A 13582-nucleotide genomic window follows, 5' to 3' on the forward strand; every position below is an offset into this window, starting at 1 on the left:
AGAAAAAGCTAAGCTTAGTATTACATCGGCTATTGCCTAATGCCATCTTATCACATGGTCAGGTGTCAGGGAGGGAGACCCATCCAATGAGAACCCATCCCACCAAGAGCAGTGTCTTCTGACAAGTTGCGTCCTTCTGACCTGTCGCTAATTAATGAGTGACGCTAATCAGTGACATTAATCAGTGTAATTCGAACGGGATGTGTCACTGAGACATGAGACATTGCATAAACAAATATAAGCCTATAAACTACACCTAAGAGCCTCATTGCATGTGCACACATGCACACACCTATGCCTGAGAACAGAGTATATTTGTGGGCAGCATAGGTGGCCAGATAATGTGATCCTCTAGCGCCCCCTGTAAGTAAAACAATGTACATTTACATTTGAGTAATTTAGCAAGACGCTTTTATCCAGAGTGAGTTACAGGAGTAATTAGGGTTAAGTGCCTTGCTCAAGGGCACATCAACATATTTTACACCTAGTCGATTACTGGCCTAATGCGCTTAACCGTTTGGCTACCTGCCGCCATGTACTGTGTTTAAACAGGGACCGCTTTCAACCATGGGGTTATTGTAGGATTTATTAACAGCAAGTAGACAGAGGACGGTTATTAACTTTCTAGTCACAATATATATTACAACAGCCATATACAAACTCCTTACATTTAAACATATAAAACAATGGGCCGACTAGGTATTAAAGAAACATACAGCATATTTCTACAACATTAAATAAATGACCTCTGTATTGATCTCTGTCTCCCTCTTCATACCCTGGGTTGACCCTATATACAGACAGGCCCTCTCCTCAGTGTTTACTGGTCTCTTCAGTGCTTTGTTATCGTATGACTGCTGCAATACATATCATCCCTCTCACTTGAGGTAGAAGTTGACCCGAACCACATATCCAAAATCAGATTGGCAACCCTCACTTCAACCTCATAGGAGTACAATGCTTCAGTGCCTTGTTATAAGCATATCGAGGGTGCATATCAATATTCCTTCCTGTCACTGTGGTATGTCAGGACGGTGTAGTACCACATCCACTGGCCCAGGGGGCAGTGTTCTGATCAAGGTCCAGGCCTCCAGCCTCCTCAGGCCCACCAAGCTCACACCCTCGATCTCCATCACCTCGTCCCCTGGAGACACCTGGTTCACTGGTCCACCTGAAAGGGATGAGGGGCTTATTGTTAGCAGATGTTGACCTTGATATCTTTATCAGACAAGTCATAACCAATGGTCTGAGCTTGGAGTTTGACACGTGTTTCTGCTGACTAAAGAGACATTCATTTGAATGACCTCAATAGAAAGGTCAGCTCCTCTACCATGTGGTGATATACAGTAAGTGTATTTGATTTATTTGGCCATTTAAAAACATAATATGTGTGGACACAATGCATTATTGCAGTTTTTAAATCATCGAGGATGACAAAAAAACGTTAAACTTATTTCCATTATAGTCCTCTTGAAAATACATGAAAATAGAATATATACACAAGATGATAACATGACAACAGAATATATACACAAGATGATAACATGAAAACAGAATACGCCATTTTTTTCAATAGGGAGGAAACAGCAATAGGAATAAAAAAGATGATCAAGTAACGTTCATTAATTCTATTATATTTTGTAGGTAGGTTGACCTCTCACCTAGGAAGAGTTTCTGTACGGTGAGGGGTTTGTCTCCCAGGCTGGAACCCACTCCTCCCTCCAGACTGAAGCCCAGGTCTCTGCTGCGCTTCTCCAGCCTCACACACACCCTCTGACCTGACACACAGGACACACACACACACGGTCAAAATGACTCCCACACGCACATTTGCCTACATTCTCTGTCAAAACAACAGGTTTAGGGTGATAAGAGAGAAGCTGTGGAAAAACAACAGGTTCAGGGTGAGAAGAGAGAAGCTGTGGAAAAACAACAGGTTCAGGGTGAGAAGAGAGAAGCTGTGGAAAAACAACAGGTTCAGGGTGAGAAGAGAGAAGCTGTGGAAAAACAACAGGTTCAGGGTGAGAAGAGAGAAGCTGTGGAAAAACAACAGGTTCAGGGTGAGAAGAGAGAAGCTGTGGAAAAACAACAGGTTCAGGGTGAGAAGAGAGAAGCTGTGGAAAAACAACAGGTTCAGGGTGAGAAGAGAGAAGCTGTGGAAAAACAACAGGTTCAGGGTGAGAAGAGAGAAGCTGTGGAAAAACAACAGGTTCAGGGTGAGAAGAGAGAAGCTGTGGAAAAACAACAGGTTCAGGGTGAGAAGAGAGAAGCTGTGGAAAAACAACAGGTTCTGGGTGAGAAGAGAGAAGCTGTGGAAAAACAACAGGTTCAGGGTGAGAAGAGAGAAGCTGTGGAAAAACAACAGGTTCAGGGTGAGAAGAGAGAAGCTGTGGAAAAACAACAGGTTCAGGGTGAGAAGAGAGAAGCTGTGGAAAAACAACAGGTTCAGGGTGAGAAGAGAGAAGCTGTGGAAAAACAACAGGTTCAGGGTGAAAAGAGAGAAGCTGTGGAAAAACAACAGGTTCAGGGTGAGAAGAGAGAAGCTGTGAAATGACTTTGGAACATTGATCAATGTTGTTCTGCTTTAGATAACTTTTACCACAGTTGTAAAAAGTGCTACTGCAATGCTCCAACCAGCTGATCCATCTCACCAGTGTTAGCAGGCTCTGTCTGTGTCCCTCCTCGACTGTCAGTCACGGTTCTTCCCTTACGGGGGTCTGTTACCCCCCCTCTCCTCAAGACAACCACGCCCATCCCCTGAGTCCGTGCCCTCCTTAGTGTCCTCAGCACCTCCCAGTGGGAGGAGCCACACAGCGCTGTGCCGTTGATTGACAGGACCTTGTCTCCCTCCTGGATGGATCCCTCCTTAGCAGCCACCCCTGCCGGGAACACCTTATGGACCTGGAAGACAAACACCAGAGGTCAGAGTAGACCAGGAAGTGAAAAAACATGATGCCTAGGCTTTAGATCAGTGGGCTAATGTGGTCTTGAATTGTGTGGGCGACCTGAATCGGCCACAGAAACATGGAAGCATTGGTACTAGTTGAGTAGTACTCACAATGACAGGTTTGTTCTGGTCCACTCCTCCTGCCATGGTAAAGCCCAGTCCCACACCAACATCCTTATGGAGAACCACCACCTGGACATCCTCATAGTTCTATAGAGCAGGGAGAGAGAGTGAGGGGGATAGAACAGCAACAGCACAAGATGGCAGTTGAGCATTGACAAATACTGATGCTATTATTAATGCTAATACGAATGGAATAACACTAATGTAATGTTTTAGCTGGTTGTTTAGTCTGGTATAGTGAAGATAGTTGTAGTACCTGCAGCGTTGTGTCCCCCAGGCTCTTTACGTAATGTTTTAGCTGGTTGTTTAGTCTGGTATAGTGAAGATAGTTGTAGTACCTGCAGCGTTGTGTCCCCCAGGCTCTTTACGTAATGTTTTAGCTGGTTGTTTAGTCTGGTATAGTGAAGATAGTTGTAGTACCTGCAGCGTTGTGTCCCCCAGGCTCTTTACGTAATGTTTTAGCTGGTTGTTTAGTCTGGTATAGTGAAGATAGTTGTAGTACCTGCAGCGTTGTGTCCCCCAGGCTCTTTACGTAATGTTTTAGCTGGTTGTTTAGTCTGGTATAGTGAAGATAGTTGTGGTACCTGCAGCGTTGTGTCCCCCAGGCCCTTTACGTCGTCCAGCAGGCGGTTCAGCTCATCACTGCCCAGGACAGACACACAGGACAATGCCGACACGTCAGACGACAGGCTGGCTGACCGGCTGGCTGACCGGCTGGACGGCCACTCCTCACTGTCAGAGGAAGACTGGGGATCATAGTCCACCTCTCCGAAGTTACACAGCTCTGCCAGACTGTGAGAGAGTCATAGTGAGGGAATAAACTCAAAGATAAAGTTGAATGATTAGATAAAAACAAGTAACAGGTAGCCTGACAATAATCCCACCTTTCTAGCTGTTAATGAACTTTTAAACATGGTGCTTGTTGTGTTAGCGTAGTATTTTCATCATCAGTTGAAAACAGAAGTGACCCACCTGAGAGAGAAACTCCTGCGATGTGATTGGCTCATGGCGCTGGTGACGGTCACCGAGGATTCAGCAGAGTCTGAGTCGTAGGTGGAGTCCTCGTCCTTCTCTGTACCTTCATCATCAGTATCCTCATCACTCCATCCCCCCTCCTCTGACTTCCATCGAGCCAGAGTGGGGAGGAGGGGTAGGCTGCTGGGGGAGGAGGAGGTGAGGGGAAGGGACAGGGAATCCCTCCCCAGGCCAGAGTGTGAGACTGGGATAGCAGGGTCAGTAGTGACCCTACCCTGGGCTGTGTGTGTGGAGACTGGAGGGTTCTTTAGGTCAGCCAGGCCTGAATCTACACTCTGTTGGTGTTTAGGCTGCAGGGAAGTAGTGGGGAGGTGTGGGGAGGTGGGAGGTGTGTTCTGGGGGTGGAAGGGGGAGTTCTGGGGGGTGTTGGTTGGTGTCTTGTCGTCATCACTCACTGGAGATGGCAGGTTAGGTGAGTCTCTACTGTGAGGCCTCCTAGACTGGTCAGGGCCACCTAGAACGTCATTGGAGTTGTTCACAGAGTTAGACAGCTGGGAGGATGAAGTATCCTTGGCAGTGACTGTAGTAGTCTTTGCGTTGGTGCCTCTCCTACTCCAGTCCTGGGGTGTGACTGTGTGATTGGGGAGGTCTGGCTCATCAATGGAAAAGTCTCTCAGAGTGTCTCTGGTGGTTTTGCCATTCAGAGGGATGTCTAGTTTACCCTTGAGGTTGGAAAACGTACCAGAGCCAACAGCATTCTCCCCCACTCCCCGTACTAAACCTCTATAACCTACTCTTCCCATCTCCCCCACTCCCCCACTCTCCCCCACTCCCCCGCTCTCCCCTACTCTCCCTCTCTCCCTGCTCCCCAGCCTCACCTCATCGACTGACATAGACCTCAGCGCCCACCCTCTATCAGCCTTCCTCTCTTCTCTCACTACCTCACCTCCTCTCCCTCCACCAAGTGCTTTATCTGGCACACTCTTCCTTACCCCTTCTCCTCGTCCTCTCCCCCCATCCATAATTACAATCCCTCCCTCTCTTCCTCCTCTCCCTCTCTCCCATACTCCCCCCACCCCGCGTACCTGTCTATCCAACCCACTCTTCCTGACCCCCTCTCCAGACTCACTGAGCTGCTCCGGGACAGAGAAAGCCCGTCTGGGCTTCAGGTAGTTGGGCACTGAGACCTGAGATGTCTGTGTCAGAGCTTCAAACTGGTGGATCTTGTTCCTCACACTGGCTGCAGAGGGCACTACCAGTTTCCCAGGTAACTTGGTATTTTCTGTGTTCTGTAATGTTATCCTCTGTGGGGTGTTGGCTTCAAACACATCTTCTGACAGGCTCTGTTCCCTGGCCACGCCTCTACCAGGGGTCTTGCTCCTGTCATAGGTGTCCGTTTTCCCATTAAGCTGATTGGTCAGGAGGGGGTTTGACCCTGTGGTGACCCCTACTCCGGACGTTGTGATAGGCTGAGAGTCCCTGGTGGGTGTCACTGATAGTCTGTGCTGGGGGAGAAAGACTTCAGCGTGATCTCTCCCTTGCTTCTCCTTTTTCTTGTGTCCTTTTCCTTCGACATCAGTCCATTTCTCTTTTTCCTGAGCCATGCTCCCCACCCTTACTCTCTCCTGTCTGTCTTCACTACTTCCACTCGTTTTGCCCACAGTGTTTGTCACCTCCTTTTCCCCTCTCTCCTGTTTGTCTTCTAATGGAGGGGATAGTGAGGGGTCCCTAATGCACACTGATGACCCCTCCACTAAGGGTGTGTGTGAGGGTTTGTATGAGAGTGTGGGTGTGGTACACCCTGACACTGGAGACAGTGAGGGGCTCAAACCAGACACCTTGACTGCACTATTCTGATGTCTCTGTGGTGTGTGTGTAGTGTGTGTGGTGTTCTGTTCTACCAGGGGTGTGTGTGTGGTGTTCTGTTCTACTAGGGGTGTGTGTGAGAGCAGGCCATTCCTCTCCCCCTTGGATAATCCACTGAGGAGGGAGGAAAAGGGGGAGGAGAGGGGGGAGACAAAGACAGAGTCTGTGGTGGACTTCCTGCGATTGGCTGCTGTATCTCCCCCATCCCTCTCCAATGGAGACCAGTCTCCTACCGGTGCTGAGAGACGCTTGGTTCTGGTTGAGTCCTTCACATCCTCATCTCTGTTCGTAGCTTTATCAGTTCCAGTAGACCCATAGAGCTTCTGTATCCGGTCCCAGATACTCTGACCCCTGGAGGATCCAAGAGATCCACCAGCTGGTTTTCTGGTTCCAGACCCAGGACCAGGACTAGAACTCAGTCTGGTGGGGAGGGACTGGCCCCCACTGGCCCTCTCCAGAGATATAGCCACATACGCTAGACCCACAGGGGACACCACTTCACCAAGGGAACGCCCTGACCCCCCAACGGGGCTCATCACTTCCCCTGGTCCAACTGAGTTAAAGGCCTTCACCCTGGACAACACATTGCTTTCTCCTGCCCCCCTCCTCTCCAAACTCTCTGCTCGTTTAAGTGGGGACCCCCCTAGGTTCCCAGAAAACCTCAGCTGCCCAGTTCTGAGCCCCTCGCCAGGGCTAGCCCCATTTCCACTCCAGTCTAAACTCTTACTCCTTTTGGGCAGGTTTAGCCTTCTCCACTCTGTCCTGCCCCGGTCTCCAGCCAACTTCCCTGCAATGCCACAGTTTCCTCCCCTGTCACTGCCATCCTCTGGGATCACGTCCCTCACACCACCATTCTGTCTCAACTGTCCGGTGGCCATTGTGGAGCCTGTTGTGTATTTCCCCTCACTGGGGAATGGGTCCAGTGCGAGTTGAATTATTCCAAACGTAGTATGTAGTAAAAGGTGACAGTTTAAGAATCCCAGTAATCCTTTTTGCAGAGTTTAACCACTGGTCAAAATCATCACAGAAGTCTTCGACAGCAGCACAGGCCTGGTAGCAGCACAGGCCTGTTAGGAAAGGTGTTTGTCTGCCCCAGCAGAAACGTCAGAGTGGTTGAACTGCAATCTTCTCATGTTTGGGGCTCCCGATATCAACAGACACTCACTTGTATATCCACAGGTTTGAGATTCCATCCATGAAGATTCTCTGCATTTCTGTCTCCCACACACTCAGAGATGATTGTTAGTTCTACTTCCCTCCCTCTCTGTCCATTCTTCTCTGTGGTGTCGGCTCCAGTAGTCAAACAGAGGTCCTCAGCAGTGAAGTTTTCCTGGGTGAGTGGTCACACACAAGCCTCAGAACACTATAAACATAAAGAAATATATCATATGTCAAATGTTATGTTTTGTTATATTTACATATGAAAAACATTGCATATTTTTGCTGAGAAAATTCCATCTTTGAAATGAAATGGTTAGGAATGCTGAGGTAACGGTATTCTGGACACTATGGTCAAATGTAATGATACAGTACAGTTAGTAGCACACAGTAGCCAGATTACAGTCATCAGAGAGAGAGAGAGAGAGAGAGAGGGAGGAATGGAGATGACAGAAAGAGACAGAGAGATAGAAAGAAGGAAAAATACAGAAAAAGAGAGATATATAAAGAAACGAAAGTGTCAACAAAAAAAAATGAATGAAAAAAACAATTAAGTTGAAAAACAGGACATTCCAAACTCTATAGAAAGTCTCCATCCAACTACCATCTCAGTGAAGTGAGGTTACCTCATCAGTGAAACTCTGCTGCCTTCCATACATTCCCCTCATACTGACTCAATGAGTCCATTCACATAGAGGTCTCCCTCTCCACACACACACTCACCACCTAAACACGTCACTTGAATGGGTATGTCCTAACAGCTGTTTACACTAGAAACATGTCCTGGGTCGACTGGACTGGTGACAACCTAAAATCAAACTGGAAAAACAAATCAGACAACAATCCACTCTGACACTAGGAAACAATGTATTACACAGATACTGCCCAATCTCTCTCTTTCCTTCTTTCTCTCTCTGGTTCTCTCTAGCACACACACACACACATATACATGCACTCTCTTGTCAAATAAAACAATCAAAACACAGACAGAGATTCAAAGTGCTCCACAAAGGGCTCAGTCAAACAGAGTTGAATGTGATCAGATAAGATTGTAACAGAAGCGGAACTGAGTGAAACTGCTTTCCATGCAGTTTGTATGGGCACTGCTTTCAGATGGAGCTACTGATATCTACACTGTCACCACCACAGGGTACTGTTGACCTGCTGTTAGAACAATAGCATGGTGATGGACTTCTATACAAAGCCACTCAGTATATGGGGGCCCGTGTGGGAATTAGACCCTCAACTCTGGTGTTGCAATCAGCATGTTCCAACCTACTGAACCACCAGTTTATTTACTAATCTATTTACCGCCAGTACAAGATGGGTATCAAATCATACTTTATTTGTCACATTTATTTATCACATGTGCCAAATACAACAAGTGTAGACTTTACCGTGACATGCTTACTTACAAGCCTTTAACCAACAGTGCAGTTCAAGACGAGTTAAGAAAATATTTCCGAAATAAACTAAAGTAAAAAAAAGTAAAGAGGCTATATATAGGGGGTACCGGTACCGTGTCAGTGTGCGGGGGTACAGGTTAGAGGTCATTTGTACATGTAGGTAGGGGTGAAGTGACTATGCATAGATAATAAACAGCGAGTAGCAGCAGTGTACAAAACAAATGGAGGGGGGGTCAATGTAATAGTTCGGAGGCCATTTGATTAATTGTTCAGCAGTCTTATGGCTTGGGGGTAGAAGCTGTTAAGGAGCCTTTTGGTCCTAGACTTGGCGCTCCGGTACCACTTGCCGTGCGATAGTAGAGAAAACAGTCTATGACGTGGGTGACTGGAGTCTCTGACAATTTTATGGGCTTTCCTCTGACACCGCCTATTATATAGGTCCTGTTATGTACTGGGCCGTACGCATTAACCTCTGTAGCGTCTTACGGTCAGATGCCGAGCAGTTGCCATACTAGGCAGTGATGCAACCGGTCAGAATGCTCTCGATGGTGCAGCTGTAGAACTTTTTGAGGACCTGGGGACCCATGACAAATATTTTCAGTCTCCTGAGGGGGAAAAGGTTTTGTCGTGCCCTCTTCACAACTGTCTTGGTGTGTTTTGACCATGATAGATCGTTGGTGATGTGGACACCAAGGAACTTGAAACTCTCGACTCGCTCCACTACAGCCCCGTTAATGTTAATGGGGGCCTATTCAGCCCACCTTTTCCTGTAGTCCACGATCAGCTCCTTAGTCTTGCTCACACTGAGGAAGAGGTTGTTGTCCTGGCACCACACTGACATTTCTCTGACCCCCTCCCTATAGGCTGTCTCATCATTGTTGGTGATCAGGCCTACCACTGTTGTGTCGTCAGCAAACTTAATGATGGTGTTGGAGTCGTGTTTGGCCACGCAGTCGTGGGTGAACAGGGAGTACAGGAGGGGACTAAGTACACACCCCTGAGGGACCCCAGTGTTGAGAATCCGAGTGACAGACATGTTGATGCCTACCCTTACCACCTGGAGGCGGCCCGTCAGGAAGTCCAGGATCCAGTTGCAGAGGGAGGTGTTTAGTCCCAGGGTCCTTAGCTTATTGATGAGCTTCGTAGGCACTATGGTGTTGAACACTGAGCTGTAGTCAATGAATAGCATTCTCATGTAGGTGTTCATTTGGTCCAGGTGGGAAAGGGCAGTGTGGAGTGTGATCGAGATCGCGTCATCTGTGGATCTGTTGGGGTGGTATGCAAATTGGAGTGAGTCTAGGGTTTCCGGGAGGATGCTGTTGACGTGAGTCAAGATCAGCCTTTCAAAGCACTTCATGGTTACCGACGTGAGTGCTACGGGGCGGTAATCATTTAGGCAGGTTACCTTCACTTCCTTGGGCACAGGGACTATGGTGGTCTGCTTGAAACATGTAGGTATTACAGACTCAGTCAGGGAGAGGTTGAAAATGTCAGTGAAGACACTTGTCAGTTGGTACAGCATGCTTTGAGTACACGTCCTGGTAATCCATCTGGCTCCGCGGCCTTGTGAATGTTGACCTGTTTAAGGTCTTGCTCATATTGGCTACCGAGAGCGTTATCACACAGTCATCTAGAACAGCTGGTGCTCTCATACATGCTTCAGTGTTGCTTGCCTCGAAGCGAGTATAAAAGGGATTTAGCTCATCTGGTAGGCTCGCGTCACTGGGTAGCTCGCATCTGGGTTTCCCTTTGTAGTCCATAATAGTTTTCAAGCCCTGCCACATCTGACGAGCGTCATAGCCGGTGTAGTAGGACTCAATCTAAATTCTGTATTGACGCTTTGCTTGTTTGATGGTTCGTTTGAGGGCATAGCCGGATTTCTTATAGGCATCCGGATTAGTGGCACTCCTTGAAAGCGGCATCTCTCGCCTTTAGCTCAATGCGGATGTTGCCTGTAATCCATGGATGGATATGTACGTACGGTCAATGTGGGGATGACGTCGTCGATGCACTTATTGATGAAGCTGATGACTGAGGTGGTATACTCCTCAATGTCATTGGATGAATCTCGGAACATAGTCCAGTATATGCTAGCAAAACAGTCCTGTAGCGTAGCATCCGCTTCATTTGACCACTTCCGTATTGAGTGAGTCACTGGTACTTCCTGCTTTAGTTTTTGCTTGTAAGCCCGAATCAGGAGGATAGAATTATGGACATATTTGCCAAATGGAGGGTGCGGGAGAGCTTTGTATGCATCTCTGTTTGTGGAGTAAAGGTGGTCTAGAGGTTTTTTCTGAGAGTAGGTCTCAGTACAAGATACCCTACTCTCAGCACAAGATACCTTACTCTCAGTGTAACAGTATAGCTTCCATCCCTCTCCTCGCCCCAACCTGGGCTCGAACCAGGGACCCTCTGCACACATCAACAACTGACACCCACGAAGCATCGTTACCCATCGCGCCACAAAAGCCACAGCCCTTGCAGGGCAAGGGGAACCACTACTTCAAGGTCTCAAAGCGAGTGACGTCACCGATTGAACCGCTATTAGTGCGCACCACCGCTAACTAGCTAGCCATTTCACATCGGTTACACTAGCACAAGTTACTCTACTGTCAGTACAAGTTACTCTACTGTCAGTACAAGTTACTCTACTGTCAGTACAAGTTACTCTACTGTCAGTACAAGTTACTCTACTGTCAGTACAAGTTACTCTACTGTCAGTACAATATACTCTACTGTCAGTACAAGTTACTCTACTGTCAGTACAAGATACTCTACTGTCAGTACAAGTTACTCTACTGTCAGTACAAGATACTATACTCAGTACACTCTTAGAAAAAGGGTTCCAAAAGGGTTCTTCAGCTGTCCCCATAGGATAACACTTTTTTGTTCCAGGTAGACCGTTTTTGGTTGCAGGTATAAACCTTTTGGGTTCCATGTAGAACCCTCTGTAGAAAGGGTTACATAGGGTTCTACATGGAACCCAAAAGTGTTCTACCTGGAACCAAAAGGGTTCTCACTGTAACCAAAAGGGTTCTACCTGGAACCAAAAAAGGTTATCCAAAGGTTTTCCTATGTGGACAACCCTTTTTGGTTCTAGATAGCACCTTTTTTTCTACAAGATACTCTACTCAGTACAAGATACTCTACTCAGTACAAGATACTCTACTCAGTACAAGATACTCTACTCAGTACAAGATACTCTACTCAGTACAAGATACTCTACTCAGTACAAGATACCCTACTCAGTACAAGATAGTGAGTAAACTATCTACTACAGTACTCACAACCAGTGAACGTTAGAGTGAAGCATCCCTTCAGTTATGGGTTCTTGACTTGTTATCCAGTCATTCACCTACAGATTGACATATAACCTCCCACTGTCAAATATTTCATCTCTGGGGTGTTATGCAAAGCTAACTGTCTAATGGGTGCAGACTGCTGTCATATCAGTGAACAGAATAACTGTCACCCAACTGTCACCAACCGAGCCAAAAGCAGACAGCTGAAAACATCACAGTACAACTAAGCTACATCATAATATCAGTAAGTTTGAAGATCACAAAAATGAATAAATAACATCTATCAACAAGAAGACTAAATCCATGAGAGTGTATTAATTCCATTAAGATGGTAATGTGTGTTTTTCTATGTGTGTACCAGTTCTTTTTTTGACTCCGGTAAGTCCCAGTGTCAGTTTACAGAAACACCTGTTCTCCCAGCTCACAAAGCCTCCCACCTGCGTATCCGTTGGCAACAACATGGCCCCATTCACTCTAAAGGCAAATTAAACAAAGACACAGAAACACACCTTACCCTCAGAGAAACTTAGGAGTCCAAGCTGATCCAATCAGAAGCTGTGTTTTGGGGTAGTAGTGGGAGAGAGTACTGTTACCATCATCCTCATCCTCCTCCCAGCTCCCTCTCCCAGCTCCCTCTCTCTGTGTGTTCTCTGTCATCTTTGCATTATGTTTCTATACGGTAACACAAACCTACCCCACTGGTTTACCCCCCCCTCTCTCTCTCCTCCCCTTCTATTGTTACTCCCTCCTTCCTTCTTGCTCACAGGACGGCATTCCAGACTTGCTCAGTGTGTCACCTTCTGACCACGCACACACACTTATACTGTATGTACACATGCATATGTATAATCCCCTTCCACACACACATACAGTACAAACACATGCTGCCATTTTGTATTGATCAGTTGACCCTGAAGTCAGTCAGTAGATTTACAACTACACTACATGAGATGTGACGCTGTACAACACACACACACACCCACCCACACCCACCCACCCACACACACACACACACCAAACAGCCATATCAAAATCAATCTCTCTGTCTCCTGCTGTGACATCACCACAGCCAGAGGAAGAAGGGACAGGGTTCTGATAATGATGTGAAACTGAGAGAAGAAGAGAGAAAGAGGGAAAGGGAGAGAGCAAGAGAGAGCCTAATCCTTCTCAGCCCACCCTAGGTAACCTTTCCAGGTGAAGCAACATTGGGATGTATAACTCTAACTGTACAGAGTGAGAATGTTAGATTACATGAGTGGAGACCAAGCTGAGTCGGGTTACCTGTGTAATGGGGAATCAACAAAGGCTTGCATTTGGAGACCTCCACACAGCTCATATGAGCCTATACTTTCAACACTGCTTTTCCCCAGGGGAGTTACTTTTTGGAGATGTCTAAAAGATAGGTAAGACAGAGAGAGTCTTGGGGCAATGTGAGGGTTGGCCAGTTCAGGGCTCTGACTGAGATAAATAACATCAACTTATCAATAGCACAGGTCAATAGGTCTAAAGGTACTCCCACATATTGATTATATGTCTGTCAGTGTGTTCAGTGTCATGTTGATGCCCTCAAACAGGGAAGATCTAGACAGGACAATATCTGCATTATAAGAAATATATGAAAAGGTTGAAAATGACTTTAAAATTAGGGTTAAAAAACATTTACCTCAGACTTGTAGCAGTTCCGCTCTGTCGTCTGAAGCGTGAGCTGAGAGACTTCCTTCCTGAGGGAACAAAGAAGCATCACACCACCGGTAGAGACATCAGTATCACACCTTCATTTACATATACAGTGTGCTGTGTCCCTA

General features: G+C 46.8%; 1 protein-coding gene across 1 annotated transcript; it reads right to left on the reverse strand.

The window, feature by feature from the left end:
• Positions 1-568: 568 nt before the first annotated feature.
• Positions 569-12449, reverse strand: si:dkey-92i15.4. The gene is made up of 8 exons (XM_042319284.1): positions 12292-12449; positions 4885-7274; positions 4043-4848; positions 3655-3862; positions 3059-3157; positions 2652-2901; positions 1662-1778; positions 569-1171 (listed from the first exon to the last, which is right to left on the reverse strand). Exons 2-8 carry the CDS (start codon positions 6787-6789, stop codon positions 1014-1016), a joined length of 3543 nt encoding a protein of 1180 aa, XP_042175218.1. The 5' UTR covers positions 6790-7274; positions 12292-12449; the 3' UTR covers positions 569-1013.
• Between the last annotated feature and the right edge of the window lie 1133 nt (positions 12450-13582).

This window comes from Oncorhynchus tshawytscha, unplaced genomic scaffold (genome assembly GCF_018296145.1).
Source record: "Oncorhynchus tshawytscha isolate Ot180627B unplaced genomic scaffold, Otsh_v2.0 Un_scaffold_17_pilon_pilon, whole genome shotgun sequence".
Lineage (NCBI taxonomy): Eukaryota > Metazoa > Chordata > Actinopteri > Salmoniformes > Salmonidae > Oncorhynchus > Oncorhynchus tshawytscha.